Source organism: Strongylocentrotus purpuratus, unplaced genomic scaffold (genome assembly GCF_000002235.5).
Source record: "Strongylocentrotus purpuratus isolate Spur 01 unplaced genomic scaffold, Spur_5.0 spur5_scaffold_20, whole genome shotgun sequence".
Taxonomy (NCBI): Eukaryota; Metazoa; Echinodermata; class Echinoidea; order Camarodonta; family Strongylocentrotidae; genus Strongylocentrotus; species Strongylocentrotus purpuratus.
Genome location: NW_022145606.1, coordinates 7,525,288 through 7,542,710, shown reverse-complemented (window position 1 = coordinate 7,542,710; position 17,423 = coordinate 7,525,288). Strand labels below are relative to the sequence as shown.

At 38.6% G+C, this 17,423-nt stretch overlaps 2 protein-coding genes across 2 annotated transcripts; both read left to right on the top strand.

The window, feature by feature from the left end:
- The first annotated feature begins 2,203 nt into the window (after window positions 1-2,203).
- On the top strand, window positions 2,204-9,173 carry LOC577492 (ankyrin repeat domain-containing protein 50-like). The gene is made up of 3 exons (XM_030993616.1): window positions 2,204-4,172; window positions 6,497-6,700; window positions 8,719-9,173. The coding sequence occupies exons 1-3, from the start codon at window positions 2,204-2,206 to the stop codon at window positions 9,171-9,173; spliced, it is 2,628 nt and encodes an 875-aa protein (XP_030849476.1).
- A 5,150-nt stretch (window positions 9,174-14,323) lies between these two features.
- Window positions 14,324-16,409, top strand: LOC115927563. Its single transcript, XM_030993615.1, has 4 exons — window positions 14,324-14,344; window positions 14,474-14,624; window positions 15,181-15,217; window positions 16,069-16,409. The coding sequence occupies exons 1-4, from the start codon at window positions 14,324-14,326 to the stop codon at window positions 16,346-16,348; spliced, it is 489 nt and encodes a 162-aa protein (XP_030849475.1). The 3' UTR covers window positions 16,349-16,409.
- Window positions 16,410-17,423: the final 1,014 nt, after the last annotated feature.

Here is a 17,423-nt window from a genome sequence, read left to right as displayed (position 1 = left end):
CGCGAAGCGCGGAAGCTTTTATGTTTCATTTAATCATTAGAGAAAGAAGACGATTCGTTGTACCGTTCTCGACTTTTAGTCCTCATCTGAATTCAGTTTTTTCCTCCCCCCCCCCCTCCCTCCCGCGCGAAGCGCGAAAGCTATTACGTTTCATTAAATCATTAGAGAAAGAAGACGATTCGTTGTACCGTTCTCGACTTTTAATCCTCATCTGAATTTAGTTCTTCCCTCCCCCCCCCCCTCCTTCGAGCCAGGGAGGATGCATACCCCCATCCCCTCCGGGATTTACGCCCTGTACATAATTATATCATAATTTCCAAATTTACAATTAAATTTATCAAAACAAATAACCATCACGGACAGAATACTTATAGCCCTTTTATACTGAGCGGCGAACTTTAGACCGTTCCTGAAACGGTCTAACCGGCAACGGGGCTTTATACTGACCGTTCGACCACACACGGCGCAAGATCAGTGCAGTCGTCGCGGTAACCGTCCTATTGTTCCCTTACCTCCCCTAGATCGCGCGGACGGGAAAAATTGTTCTGCATTGCTAGCGCGAGAGAGCGGAGCATGGATGCCGTGCAATATGCAAAAGACTGCGTGGCCGGCCGGGGCGCGGCCCAATGCATTTTGTGTATATAGTAGGATTCTTATTATTGTGAAGTTTATGAAGTGCTTGTTCGCGCACGTCGCGCTACTATTCTTAATGATAGTGGCATACTGTATACGTGTAGGCTATACAGTTATACATACATAAAAAATAACTAATTTCTCATGCATTATGCTGAAATTGAAACAATCACATTTTTTTCCTTCTTCTTCTTCTTCCTTTTTTTTCTCTCTTTTTTCAGGGGGGGGGGGGGTGATTGTACAGGCCACCCCCCTACTTCAAGCCAGGGGGGATGCAGCCCCCCCCCCCATCCCCCCGGGATTTACGCCCCTGTTTGTGAAGAAGCATCTAGCATAATTCACACGCGAATGATGGTTGAGTGCGTTGAGTGCGTCACACTGCATTAACTGGGAATAGAGCTGCGTGCATTGTAGCCTGTACTAAACGTCACATCATACATGCTTCCTATGAGGTCGCGCTGGGTTCTTGTATTTCGGAATAACAACATTGCCATATACGTAGGCCTTAGCCGCCTATACACATTCGAGATTCGACTACGTTGAGGAGGTGATGGATGTGTGACATTAATGGGAGAATGGAAGACCATCATGCTAATTCGGAAATGGAGCGTACCTATGCAGCTGATATGAGCGATTAATATAATATATAATGAGGAGAAGTGATCTCTTACAGCTCGGGCAAGACAAATCACGCGGTCTAAATGATATATATCGACTATTCAGAAAAGAAATTCATGTCATATTTCCATTTGTACAATATATGTTTGTGCGGAAGCAGCTAACATATTTCCCAGCCGGGTTACGGTTGAGTGCGTTAGGGTCATTATGCAGCAACGGGGAATAGAGCTGCGTGTATTAATTGTAGCCTGTATCGAACGACATAGCATAACAGTTTCCATGGAGATCGCGCTGGGTTATTTAATTTCGGAATAACAATTAACATTGCCATGTCTGTCTGTAGGCCTAGGTTGATATACATTCGAGATTTGACTACGTTGAGATGGGCTTTGTATATTCGGAATAACAACATTGCCCTATCTGTAGACATATGTTGCCTTTACACATGCGATATTTCACTACGTTGAGATGTTTTTTTTTAATATTCAGAATAACATTATCTGTTGGCCTAGGTCGCGTATACACATGCGGGATTTCACTACGTTGAGGAGGTGATGGATATGTGACATCCATGAGGGATTGCAAGACGGTCAGGTTTAGTCGAAAATGGAACAGACACGAACAATTAATAGAATCTATAGTGAGAAGAAGTGATCTCCTTTGTGTGCAATAATAACTACGCGGTCTTAATGAAGTTTGCAGGTGCATTATTTATAAACCACTGCCAGACGTAATACTCGGAGCAGATAATAACCCACACGGTAGAGTCTATCTATCTATCTCCGTTCCATAGCTTGGAGTCGTTAGGGGCGACAATGAAATAGACCTAATGACACAGATTCTCAATAACTTCATATCTTCAGGTGTAATACAGTTTTAGTTGGCTGATCAAATAGCCTATACTTTAGTCTAGAAAGTACAGACAGACACTCAGATCAGTTGAATTCTTATCATGGATGGGGACAAGATTCAAGGAGAAGACCTTTCTAAGGCTAAAAAGTACGATTTGACATCTCTCCATGCAGCAGCATCCCATGGTCACCTCGATGTTGTAGAGTTACTCGTTGGCCAAGGAGCAGATCTAAATATAACTGATTATGATGGCAGTACACCTCTCCGCGCGGCATCATCCAATGGTCAATTCGATGTGGTACAGTTTCTCATTGGCCAAGGAGCAGATCTAAATAAGACTGGTAATGATGGCAGGACACCTCTCCTCGCCGCATTATCCAATAGTCACCTCGATGTTGTAAAGTTACTCGTTGGCCAAGGAGCAGATCTAAATAAGACTGGTTATGATGGCAGGACACCTCTCCTCGCCGCATTATCCAATAGTCACCTCGATGTTGTAAAGTTACTCGTTGGCCAAGGAGCAGATCTAAATAAGACTGGTTATGATGGCAAGACACCTCTCCACGCGGCATCATTAAATGGTCACCTCGATGTTGTAGAGTTCCTCATTGGCCAAGGAGCAGATCTAAATAAGGCTGATAATGGTGACAGGACACCTCTCCTCGCCGCATTATCCAATAGTCACCTCGATGTTGTAAAGTTACTCGTTGGCCAAGGAGCAAATCTAAATAGGACTGAGTATGATGGCAGTACACCTCTCCGCGCGGCATCATCCAGTGGTCAATTCGATGTGGTACAGTTTCTCATTGGCCAAGGAGCAGATCTAAATAAGGCTGATAATGATGGCAGGACACCTCTCCTCGCCGCATTATCCAATAGTCACCTCGATGTTGTAAAGTTACTCGTTGGCCAAGGAGCAGCTCTAAATATAACTGATCATGATGGCAAGACACCTCTCCACGCGGCATCATTAAATGGTCACCTCGATGTTGTAGAGTTCCTCATTGGCCAAGGAGCAGATCTAAATAAGGCTGATAATGGTGACAGGACACCTCTCCTCGCCGCATTATCCAATAGTCACCTCGATGTTGTAAAGTTACTCGTTGGCCAAGGAGCAAATCTAAATAAGGCTGATAATAATGGCAGCACACCTTTCCATGTGGCATCATCCAATGGTCACCTCGATGTTGTCGAGTTACTCGTTGGCCAAGGAGCAGATCTAAATAGGACTGATTATGATGGCAGGACACCTCTCCACGCGGCATCATCAAATGGTCACCTCGATGTTGTCGAGTTTCTCATAGGCCAAGGAGCAGATCTAAATAGGGCTGATAATGATGACAGGACATCTCTCCACGCGGCATCATCAAATGGTCACCTCGATGTTGTCGAGTTTCTCATTGGCCAAGGAGCAGATTTAAATATGACTGGTAATGGTGGCAGCACACCTCTCCATGTGGCATCATCCAATGGTCACCTCGATGTTGTCGAGTTTTTCATTGGCCAAGGAGCAGATCTATATAAGACTGGTTATGATGGCAGGACACCTCTCCACGCGGCATCATCAAATGGTCACCTCGATGTTGTAGAGTTTCTTATTGGCCAAGGAGCAGATCTAAATAGGGCTGATAATAATGACAGGACACCTCTCCACGCGGCATCATCAAATGGTCACCTCGATGTTGTCGAGTTTCTCATTGGCCAAGGAGCAGATCTTAATAGGGCTGATAATGATGTCAGAACACCTCTCCACGCGGCATCATCAAATGGTCACCTCGATGTTGTAGAATTTCTCATTGGCCAAGGAGCAGATTTAAATATGACTGGTAACGGTTGCAGCACCCCTCTCCATGCGGCATTATCAAATGGTCACCTCGACGTAGTAAAGTTTCTCATTGGCAAAGGAGCAGATCTAAATAGGGCTGATAATGATGACTGGACACGTTTCCGCGCCGCATCATCAAATCGTCACGTCGATTGTGCAGAGTTTCTCTCTTGCCAAGGAGCAGATCTAAAAAGGACTGGTTATGATGGCAGCACACCTCTCGGATCACAGTCAGTTGATACAGGTAAGTTCAGTTGGTATTTCGTACGTTCCCGTTAATGTATTGTACATTTCTTTGACATTTCTTATTTATAAATTATTATTTTCATTATTCATTTAGGAAAATATCTAAATCAATCGTTGATATTGGACATTTAGGAGGTGATGACCACCACGTCGTTGGTAGATTGAAAGTTTTTTCATTGAGCTTGCACAGTTATATTCCAACCTCCTTTGTTAAAAGAACATCATAGGCTTATTTAGGCCGTTATTATTAGTGATGAATGGAACACAATATTTGAACTAATGAAAGCCATCGAAATCCAAGGACAGCTAAAGCAGATGAAGAATACGCTTAAAAATATGAAATTTGTCAGCTTCAGATAGATGAAAAGAGAGAGATCGAGAGAAGAGGGATTGGGGACCACGAGTACTACAGACCATACAAAACATGGTATTCTATACAATGTGCTTCAGAAAGTACCTAATTGAAATTGACAATCCCAGGCTCCATGGGGCTACGATCTTTCATGAAATGTGTTACTTCGACCTACTGTACACTTGAAATATTGACCAAATTGGGCAATTGGGCAACCGCATATCAGATAGTTATTCATTTTAACAGTCAGACACAACTTCGAAAAACCGAAAACAAGCAATATCTTCGAAAACAGCGAATTACGTACGCACAGTTAGTACAGAGCCCTCACCGTTCAGTGTAAGGCAGTGTATACAAACGGCATGGGGAAAGTCAACCTGCTGTTGATATAAGTTTTCAAAAAGATAATGCATTAGCTTCATTATGATAACAATCCATTGATTTGTCTGATAAATTTCCTTTTAATTGACAAGCATTTGAAGAAAATATATCCACATCATTATTTTCAAGAAATCAACAGCAGCTTGACTTTCCTCATGCGTTTTCTACACACTGCGTGGCACCGAACGATAAGGGCTCTATTTTCACATTCGCTGTTGTCGAAGAATTTGCTTGTTCCCAGTTTTCCAAATTTTCCAAATTTGTGTTTTGATTTTGAATGAGCCTCTAAAGTTTAGCCGAGCCAACCGTCTTCATTTCGTTTGGACATTATTAAGTTCGACTCCGCTAGTCACCATCATAGACCACCAATGCAAATGCACATTCAAAGGCGGCACCCCGGGGGTGGTACTTTTCAACTACCCTTAAAGTGCCCATTTTTCTTTCTGATAAATGCCCCCCCCCCTTTTTTTTTTCTTAATAAGAGCCTCTTCCCCTTCTCATAAATGCCCCTTCTCACATTACTGATAAATGCCTCTATAAAGAGCTGATAGGTGCCCCTTTCCTTTTTTTTTTAAAGTGTCCCTATAAATCTCAGGTGAGTGCCTCTTTTCAGGTACAAGAAGTGCCTCCTAACACATCTGGTTAGTGTCCCTTCACCTCTTATAATTGCCTCTTTTCAAATCTGAGAGGTGCTCCTTATATTTGGACAAGTGCCTCTTTTCTTTTGTATGCCTCCTTTTCATTAAATAAGTGTTTCTTTGCATCTGCGGTGAGTGCCCTTATTCAAATATGAGAGGTGCTCTCTTTAATTTTGAAATAAGGGCCCATTTTCATCTCTGATAAGTGCCCCTTTTTTTAAACACGTGCTCCCTTATTTTTTCTGATAAGTGCCATTTTCCTTCTGATAATTGCCCCTTTTCCATTTGTTATAAGTGCCCCTTTTCCGTTCTCTTGAGTGCTTCTTTTTCATTTCTGGTGAGTAGACCTACCTCTATCAGGTGCGAGAAGTGCCCCATTTTTGCCTCATAAGTCCTCTTTTTACTTGCTCCTTTTCTATTCTAATATGTGTCCTTTTCCTGTCGGATAGATACCCCCGTTTCCTTTCACCATAAAATGTACTGCGAACGACTGAGAGCAAAATTTTCTTTAATTTTACCCAAAGCTCGCTCGCATTTAAAGTTGATATAATTGTGTCGCTTATTAACAGTTCTATTCCTTCTTTCATGATTGTATTGTGCTTACAGGTAAAGCCAGTTTTGGAAACGCCCCCCTCTCAAAAAAATAAAATGGAAGCTCTTACCAATCATGTGAGAGAATATGTTTTGACTCATACGTGATGATACAAATTTTGCCGAGAAACCGTCTACTAATTGTTATATTTGGTAAATTATTATATCTATTTGGGCCCGATAGATATCGCGCGCGTGTCGCGTAGTCCCATATACATCTTTCTGTGTATAGTGCTTGTAACTTTACCAAGACTGGGCCAAATTTCCAGAACCTTGCATTTATTAATTGAATAATACGTACATACGAGACACAAAATTATATCGATGACAAAGAAAAACACATGAATTCAATTCCCGCAGAATATCCTGAAACTTCTACCTCCTTCAAGCTCACTCCTCCGTCGTCTCCTAGGAAGCGTCCCATCGCTCCTCCTAAACAGATATTTGAGACCTCGAAGTGGGAGGAAGAGGCGACGGATGTTTCCGGTCAGCAAGCTTATGCTCCTCCATCTCCTGTCACTAGATGTGCATCTCTCCTGGATCAGCATCTTATCATCAGTCAGGGTAGGTGGTACTCTCTCTGTATTTCGCAACAAACAAAAAACGCGCATACGCGAATGCGCGCGCGTTTTCGTTCGTCATGGCCGAACGTAACATAATTCCACTTTTTTTTAAACAGGATATTCCTCATTTTTACCCGAACAATATGAATCAAAATGCATTTGGAAGGAGAGCGGATAGTATGAGGAAACATGGTAGAGGTGAAATAAGAATACTAACGACAAAGGAAAGAGCTAGAGAAAATTAAGGAACATCCTAAGACGTAAAAGAGGAAGAACGGGAGCCAAATTAAGGCGAGAAAATGAGAGGGTGTGAGAGTAGAGAAACATAGAGGCAGAGACACGGGGAGACAGGATAAGAGAAGAAGAGGGAGGCAGATCAAGAGAGGGAGACGGAGAGAGGAAGAGGTTGAAAGAGTAGAGTAGAGAGAGAGAGAGAGAGATGCACCTAATAATGATGCATTCACTATTTACAGCATGAATAGCATTGAGTATTCATTATACAGAGAAAGAGAAGGTATAGACATATAAACATTGCATATATACCTGGGCTAAATAACTGGAAAAATATAAACTTCTGAGAAGGAAGGGAAAGTGCCGTTTTTGTTGATGAACACCCTTCCCCACTTACAAAAACGCTCCGCCGCCCCTGTGTACATTCGTTTACAGCGTGTGAACAGATGAGATAAGAATAAGCTACCGTTTCTGCTGTACATTTTGTGCTACAACACACCCATCACGGTTTATGACGTACGCCCGTACGTGGCAAAGCCGTTCCTATGTCGAAGCATTTGACCTAAATTTCGTTTGTTCAGGTTGCTGTGTTTATCCATGGACCTAATAGGTAATAGATCCATGGTGTATCTAAGACTCGCTCTCCCGGGATCTCTCTTTCACTCCACTTGCTCTGAAAGAAACCCGGGAGCATTGACCCACAACTATAGAAAAAACAACAAACTAAATATGAACCTTATCAACCACCTTCTGGCTGGTCCCAGTCATTCCCAATGAGAGCGGATTTCTAGGAGGCAGCAGCAAAAACATTAAAGCATGGAACCCGCCCCCCCCCCCCAACAACAAAAACATAAAATAATAATAATAATAATAATAATAATAATAATAATAATAATAATAATAATAATAATAATGATTAAAACAAAATAATAATTATAATAATATTAATAAAACAATATACAAAATAAAAAATAAAAAAAATAAAATAAATAAAAATAAATAAAAATAAAAATAAAAATAAAAATAAAAAATAAAATAAATTGATAAAAAAAAAAAAAAACTTACCGTATTATCTTAAATATTCGCAAGTGTATTTTTAAAGGTACTATTACCCATTTGCAGGCCAACAAATGTAAAGGTTAAATTCCAACGGCATTTGAAAGATAATACATTTCCCTTAAAAAAAGGGGGGAGGGGCTTGAAAATGTCTTTAAGTGGGAAAATAACGACTATTAGCTGTCAAGTGTTACTAAGACAGGGGGTAATAGTCTGATGTTCAGACCATTGTACGGGATGGTCGTACGTTTTGTGTTGCGCAAAGATTCAATCAGTTTAATTTTGACAACTACAAAACGTGGGTTATCGATGAAGACAAATGCTCATGTACTCTTTACAGTTCATGATATGTATGTTATTACCAAAGAGAAAAAATCCATTCAGTCACTCAATAGTGTCTGACAGTGAAGTCTAGCAAGTAAACGGGTTTCCTTGCATAATTTGAATATTAGGACACTGCTAACGTTTGAATTTCACAGATAGGACATACATGATAATTAATATCATAATTCCTGCAAAGTTCTACGAAATTTGATGTTGGCTGCAAAAGGGACATATTGGCCCGTATTCACAAAGGAGGTTTGTCGACAAACCTTCCGTGTGAATACGGGCCTATATAAAATTCCCATTATTTACTTAAGTCAATTGTGAGAACAACCATGACTTAATCAGGAAAAAAGTGATCGAATACACCTTAAACAAGAAAATCCGTCTTTGGTTGTTTCTTTATAGATCCAGTCGTTGGTTCAAAAAAGGAAAGTGGGAGTGTCGAAAAACAGGTGGATAACGAAGCAAACGTGCAGACCTCAAAAACAGAACAACAGTACATAGACTATGCATCTTCTGAACAGGTAGTAGAAGATGTTATTCTTGATTCCATTGGGGCATCCGATCAGCAGTCAGGCTCGATTCGCATCGAGAAGTATGGCATTGATGTCCAGTTTCATCCAAGTGAGATTAGGGGCGTTGAAGACATCCAGGCAGTACCTGAGGTTCCAGCTGAACTGGTAGACCTGTTGACGGAGGACCAAGCAATCATTTGTGTTGGTCTTAAGGCGTCACCGTCTGATGCAAAGTTTAAATATCCAGTAAAAGTGACGATGCCCCATTCAGCAATTTTTACAAGTCCTGAAACTGCCTCTATTGGGATTTACCATCGGAAAAGCAGTAAGAATCTTTACAGTTAACAACTAAAAGAATCATACTCTTACCAAGTTCTATATTTTTGAAGTATGTGAAAAATTAACTTGTGCTAACCTATGTTTCTTGAGAATGTGACATACATTTAAACTTACTTTAAAAAGTATTGAACACAGGTCCTAATTCAACAAGTTCAACTTTCATTGTTGATTTAGGAAAAACACGATAAACATTAAATTAACAAAGGGTACAATTAATTTAGTTGTTTATTGCATGTCTTTTTTCAGAAGCATTATATTAAAACGTTATCAACATTCAATCACCTATCGCGACATCGAGTGATATATTGAAGCATGCTTCATTGGCCGAAACAGAGTCCACTTTTCAAAATACATTGTAGTCGGGTCAATTTAGGGTTTGACCCCCCAAATGCATCAAAGAGAGTTTTTAGTATTTATGAATTCTTCAGCCCTCCTAATCTGTTTGTAAATAGACATTAAAATCACATCTCTAAAATAGTTGTATCATTATTTGTGGCTGTTCTAACGTATTGATGGTCATTTTGGACGCCATTTTGAAAATAACCAATTTCCGGGGGTCTGATTTTGTTTTAGCTCTTTAGTATGTTGTTTCCGATGTGAAACACTACCTGAAACTGTTCAAAAACCTTTGTCACAATAGGGGGGGGGGATTTTATTTCTCCATAAATTGAACAGACTATTAAAGCAGATATTCATTGATTTTAAAAACTAACTTTATTTTCATTATTGCAAAGTTGAAACTTTGATTCGACAATGTTATCAAAATTCAATGCTTAGAAACATTCGAAGTAATGATTACTATAAATTACAAAACGCTTAAATACAGCCCCGGTATAGCACCTGCAGAGCTCTCCGAACGCTGCTGAGATGTGTGAGATCACAGTATGGACATGACTTGCACAGGCAGACGATGTCCCATGACATCTCACACATTTTCAGTTCCTGTGTATTCATCTTATCTTGAGCTCTTTCTCTTACTTCACTACCGTCAGGCTAAATGTATAATCTATTGCCACCCTCTAAACCACCGCGCATGTTTTTATTTTGATGACAAATGCAGCGATACAAAAACAAAGGAATCTGTCGCTTTTAAACAAAATAAGACGCCATTGTATATTCAGCTGCACACACCGGGGTATGTTCGGCGTTTCGAGAGGGTACAAATGTCGTCCTTAATATCATTCCGGGGGTTTTTCAAGTTGAAAGTCTGGTTTCTGTGATGGTTAATTAACCCCTATCCTGTGTACTTACAAGCAAAATATTTTAGTTATCAGAATCGGGTCATATCCCCTTTTGAATGGTTTGACATGCCATTGCATTTATATACACTAAACTCATTATAATTTGAGAAATAATAGCTTTGCAATTATGTTCATTCTCTATGGGATGTCGTCTGCTTGGGCAGTGATGATCCATATAGTGACGTCATTAAAACATCGTTATTTTTCCGGCGAATCTCTCGTATATCCCAGCTGCTATGGAAGTGGTTGTATTTGTATAAATCACCCGATATGTAGTTGACCTAAAACTAACCCGCTTGCCATCTGTTAGCTTACCAGTTTCTAGTGATACATTAGTTGACATTTTGTGATCTTCTTTGAATTTCACCTTTAAGCGATACGCAATTCCTGTTTGTTTGGTATGTTATACGGGGTTTTTAAGAGAGAACACAAGACCTGAAGTCTGCAATTTCAACGACAAGTTGACACCGTGCCATTCGTTTTTGCCAATTGGGTAAATTGTTATTTCCCTGGCAAAATTACACAAATCCAAGATCATCGATTTCGAATTCTAACCCTTTTTGTGAGAAACCGTCTAGAGCAAAATTCTTTCTGCTTCAAGCATGACTACGTTTTTTCGTTTAAAGACGTATTAGCTGGTAGTAGTATTATAAAGGAAATCGGTGGTACATAGCTAGGGGTACTCGACCTCTCCGTCGCTTCTGCGTTTTCTAAAATATGTATTTTGTGTTTTAATATTTTGCCTTGTTTTAGATTTTGCAAAGAAGAACAAATTGCGATTACGCATATCTTTTGTGTTTTCAATTAAAAGGCTCCGACAGTTTTTCGTTGATTGCTTTTGCCAATGGTGACCCTAGATGCGTTGTTAGAGAGCGAGACCTTGACTTCTATATATCTCACTTCTGTGAATGGCGTATTGTTGCCTTCTTCACAAAAGCATTCTTCGGCAAACGTTTCACCTGTACGCCTTTTGTACCCAACCCGAGCCCTGGGAACGACGAGCATCTGTTGAGACTCTGCATTAGAGATAGCAACTACGGAGAAGCAGAGGTATGAAAGGGTCCAAGGGAAGGGGTAATGTGACACAGTTTGTTCAAAGACTACCAAAGTACTTATGTCATATTCACTCATCGTCCATGTAACCGGTTCAAAACAACAGAGGTTCACCACAAAATGACCGTGCAACCTGGGCTGGTGATGGGCAAATAGACGATTTTGTATTGAAATCAAATGTAATGCGCAAATCTTTAAGTGCCATGTAACAAATATTTGTATTCACCTGTTACGACTAACTTATTTCAATAGTCACAATGCGATTGGCAACATTAATTGTTGGTAGGACAAACAGATTATAAAGAGTATCAAAGTGTAACGTCATAATACCCAAGTTGTCAAGGCTGCTGGTTCTAAACAATGTTGTTAAGCCATTGCATGCCATGTTTCCTTAATTAAGTTTTATAATTTACGTGGAAAAGGCACACACTTTTCCCCTCTTAATTTCATTTTGCACCTTAAATCTAATACACTTATTTACAACATACTTGCCCTTTCATGAATTTGAATGGATGAAGAAAAATAAAAGGTTTTGAATACCCATGTGACTCGTAATATATTGATGCAAAGACAGTGAGTTCGAACGAGAAAAAATAATTCGAACGGGAAAAAATGAATTAAATGACGATTCGTTAAATCGTATGCTCCTTATTTAAATTGGCATAACCTTTATTTGGAGAGCTTTTTGCATCAACATAATAATTGCGAAGAGTAATGAACATACATTCGAATGGCAGTTTGCAGCGGCGGCCGGTCGAGACTATCATGAATATGACTGTTCTTAAAATTAAATTTAATGACCAAACTGCTAAATTTAGCGTGAAACATATAGTTACCCTATACCATGAAAGGTAATCCAAGGTGCACACAGGTTTAAATCGATATCTGTAAAGGATGAGTATACTTGTTTACGCATTTTGTTATGGAATTCCAACATATGATTATTTGAAAGTATTCGCCATATGATATTAGAACAGGATAATCATTTGACAAAGAGCACATAGCGGAAATCATATTTGTCTTACTAAACAAAGTCAGAAATTTGTTTTGTCTGTGAGCTATTATACATTGTATTCATTGATAACATACATGTTCTGGAACATGTATTCTCAAAGATCACATTTGAACGTTAGTATTATTGATTAGGCAACTAGATAATGGCCCTTTATAAATTCCTGGATTGGATTTGGACTTAGATATTATACGAAGGCCTATGCAAATGAGAGAAACTTTGCAAGTTGCCAATGGCAATAGGTATATTAAACTTTTTAATCTGTGGAATTTACGCAGAATTCTGTATGCTTTTTATTGTGTGAACATTATACTATTTCTTTCATTTCATTATACCGCATGTGTATGATCAAAACTAAATATTTTCCTCTCTGTTTAAACACAACAAATCAGCCCGAACCAGGATACGTGACACCGATAAAGGGAGAAGAGTATTTTGTGGCATGGCGTTCTGGCGATCTTACGGTAACCTGTCAGGTAGACGATGGGGAAATATACACCAAGGCAAGTTCATATAACTGCTTTAATCCAGATCGACAAAACCAACTCATAATTGCCTAATCGATTTGTTCGCTATTCAGAGTAATGCATATGTTTGGTTGGTGTGCTTTCGGTCTATATGATCTGCCCGTAGCCTAGAAGAAAGATAGATGTAATACGCGGTCACGTACACAACCAAACGTCAAAGTGGAAATTCAGAGAAAATCACAAATATGTAAACTAATGTATTACTAGAAACCGGTAAGCTAACAGATGGCCATTGTACAAGTTTTAGGTCAACTACATATCGGGTGATTTATACAAATACAAATAAAATCACCTCCATAGCATTTTGGATATACGAAAGATTCGCCAGAAAAATAACAATGCTCAGTAATGACGTCACATAATGCACCAATACTGCCCAAGCAGACGACTTCCCATAAAGAATGAACGTAATTGCAAAGCTATTATTTCTCAAATTATAATGAGTTTAGTGTATATTAATGTGATGGCATTTCAAACCATTCAAAAGGGGGTATGAAACCGATTCTGATAACTAAAATCTTTTGTTTGTAAATACACAGGATAGAAGTTAATTAACAATAAAAGAAACCAGACTTTCAAATCGAAAAAACCCCAAAATGATATTAAGGACGGCTTTTGTTCCATCTTGACACGCCGAACATACCACAGTGTGTGCATCTGAAAATACAATGACGTTTATTTTGTTTACAAGCGACAGATTCCTTTAATTTTGTATTGCTGCATTTGTCATCAAGATGAAACCATGCGCGGGGTTTATAGTGAGGCAATAGATTTTACATTTAGCCTGACGGTAGTAAAATAAGAGAAAGAACTCAAGAGAAGATGAAAAAACAGGCACTGAAAATGTGTGAGATGTCATGGGACATCGTCTGCTTGTGCAAATCATGTCCATCCTGTGATGTCACACATCTCAGCAGAGTTCGGAGAGCTCTTCAGGTGCTTTGCCGGGGCTGTAATTTTTGTAATTTATAATAATAATTACTTCGAATGTTGCCAAGCATTGAATTTTGATAACCTTTTCGAATCAAAGTTTCAACTTTGCACTAATTAAAATAAAGTTAGTTTTTAAAATGAATAAATATGTACTTAAAGTCATGCAGCTCCAAATAGTTCCCTTCAACATACAATCCGTTATGTGGGGAGAAGCGTGTTAAGAGCTCCATTATTTCACCCTTGAACACGAACGTGTGCGCTTGACAAAAGTGGGTGTGCGTGTTCTGGTGCGAAGAGTCGTGTGCGTGTGTGTGTGTGTGTGTGTGTGCTGTGTGCGTTTGATTACTTAACCATTAAACAGGGGATCGAAAACACGTTATATTCTATAGAATGATACCTAACGGATATAATGTGAGACACATGTAGCAGGAAGATAATCTTTCATGACGGAAATAATTTAGGTAATACAATATAATTCATTGACATGACTGGAAGATCTAACGTGTATTCAAAATTTGCATTCTATGTCTTTCTTTACAGAAACGGCAGGAAACTTTGTTTCGTCACTCAATTGAGGTCAATGTACGGTTCGTCGTAAACACTTCAGCCGTTGCCAAATCTAAAGTCTACGTTCAGTTCATTTTGGAACAAAATACAACAATAGATATTATTTGTCCGGTGAATCTGTCAGGTAAGTGTTGATCGCTTGAAATCATATAAATGTAGGCCCCTAGCTTAGTTTTCAGCTGCATAGCAAAGAAAGGAAGAAAAAAGGAGAACAAAAAGGAAGAACAACACAATTTTAATATTTAAAACTAATCCACTGTTTCAGATGTGTCAGATGTCTAAACCAGAAAAAAAAAAAAAAAAACGCTGATGCCATAAAATATTGAACTAGTGAAATTATAATTTGGGTTTCTTTTTTCTTGCATCGTGGTTAGGTATTAAGAGTTTGCAATGAAATTACTTATCTCGGCCAAGCTTTGTTTTAGGTAAATGTGTCTTTTCCAAACGCATGGCGACGCCAAACTAATTTGTTATGTTTACCAATATCTCTCTCTGACATCATGTTTGGTTTTATCTGAAATACTATTAATCAAAGAAAATTTCAAAATTACAAGAAATTAGAAAAATGTAGGAAACTTGTACAATCGGAAATACTATTGGAATTCAGAATCTAATATAAAAGTAACACTAACGATAAAACACCGACGTGAATCAGTGTTTTTTGTTAATTCTTGTTATAGGAGACGAGGTAACACCTAGGGCAAACAGAGCTCAAAGGTAGGTTTACATATTCTACTATTATTATTATCTATTCGGCAAAAATAAAGAAAATCATTGAATAAAAAACAAAAGTACATTTGGAAAAGAGTCACGTGGATGCCGGAAAAAAAGAAAAAAGATTTAAAGTAAATAACTGGAACCCGAAGGTCTTCTTTTCCAATCCATGTGACTTTACAGAAAAGGTAACAATGATAAAATAATGATGTACAACAATTCATGAATCACTATGCAATTAACAACAACAATCATGGAGTAGATAAAATATAAAAAAATTAAAAAAATATCTTAACCAACATACCCCCCCCCCCTCCCCCAACAACAAAAGTGGGAAATACCGCTTTGTGTACATGTATATAGCACCGGGAATTATTCGACTCCGCTGCTGATTGTTTTTCCTAGTTGTTAATGTGCTTACATTTTAGTACTTCATTTTTACCACTTCCTCTTTTAGTTGGTTTTCATGAAGTCACATTTTCTTGGTTTCGGCAATTTGTGAGCAGTGGTGTTTTCTTCTCCATTTCGTAAAGTCCCAGTCTTTTATATAATCAATATTTTGATAGGTTTGAAGAGTTTAAAAGGAGCTTTATGAGACGATTCATTGGTTTATTTACATATTTACAATATATTACTTATTGTAACCTATATATTGTTTTTAACAGAAATATGCTCTACATGCAAAGTTTGTTTACCATTTTCTTCAACTTTAGACATGTTGTACATTTCCCACTGGTAAATTTGTCTACTCAAATTACTTTTATCATTGATAAACTTTTTTCCATAACCAGCTGTAGGCCTAAATATAAGTGTTAACATCGCAAACTAAATCTCGTTCTCTTTTTTAATCTCAGGCTTACCTACTCACCAGAAGTGAAAGATGTGCATTTGGAAAAGATCTCAAATGGACTCTATCCGGAAAATTTCTCCGCTCTGCACGTTGCTCTGGGAATCCAATCAAGTATTGCACAATGCATCCTAAAGAAGAACGGAAATGACTATACACAAACATACATGAAACTTCTGCAGATGTGGAATACAGAATCCCGTAGGACCTTCGAAGATCTGGACCAGGTTCTCGTTGAGTCAAAGGCTGGTGGTCTTAGATCCACCTATAAACAAGAGCAAAAGTAAAAAATATATTCACATGGACTTGCCTCGCTGAATATGAACAGAAAGAGAAAATGTACATGGCTCGCTTGGATAAATGACAACAATGTTAAAATCAAACAACTTTGGAAGCAATAAGGATCTTTTGTAATGTGATGACTTCATTGTTTTTTCAAATAAGTTAAATCAATGGTTCACTTCTGAAATGTACAGTACAAACAGGAATTTTCTCCACTGACATTATAATTTATTTTTCTTTAGGATTTCAAATACCGTTACATTACGGACTGTTTCGTACTTTTCCCGTAACAGTAATTAGATTAAATAGATATAACACTTAATGGAATAGCGTACCTGTCTCCAGATGTTGATTTCTCCTGGTACGCTCACATTGTTGTGTTGTTGTTGTTTTTAAGTCTTAAAGGCGTGTGTCATTCAATTATGAATATTTATGCCGAATTCAAGTTGTGTTTAAATTTTTTAATGGAAGCAGAAAAGAGAAGGACAAAAAAAAAAATCGACGCTGTTAAATTTTTCGCATTTTGCGGAGATTCCAGACAGGCTGTCTACATAAATCATTTGACCGTTATGTGTGTATTTTCTGGCCAGCCCGGTTCGGTACATTGAACAGGCTTCATCGCCTTCTCATTTCTGTACAAACGTTTCCAGACTTCCGTGTTTTGTCATTTTTTTCCCACGACAGTTCCGGACCCCGGTATGAACTCATTTGCATACAGCCAATCGGAAGAGTCTATCCAGCTAGCCAAACCCAATCATGTGCACACAGTGACCGTTGGGGTTACCGATAGGGTCATACTAACCATGCAAACCCATCTTTTTTCAACCCATCGACTAATAACATGCACAGTTGTAAATGAGGTCAATGAAGATCAAATGAGTTTAATGTCTTGTGCAATATAGGCCCCCTCCTAATTTCTGCTATCTATGTATTAATATATCGAATTGTATCTTTACTTTATTTCATAAGGAGACTATATTGACAAGACCGCCTTGGTCGTTGCTAATTCCCTTGATTCAATCTATAATAAAGTGCATTTGAGCTGAATGTGTGTATGTTTTTTTTTTTTTTTACATAACA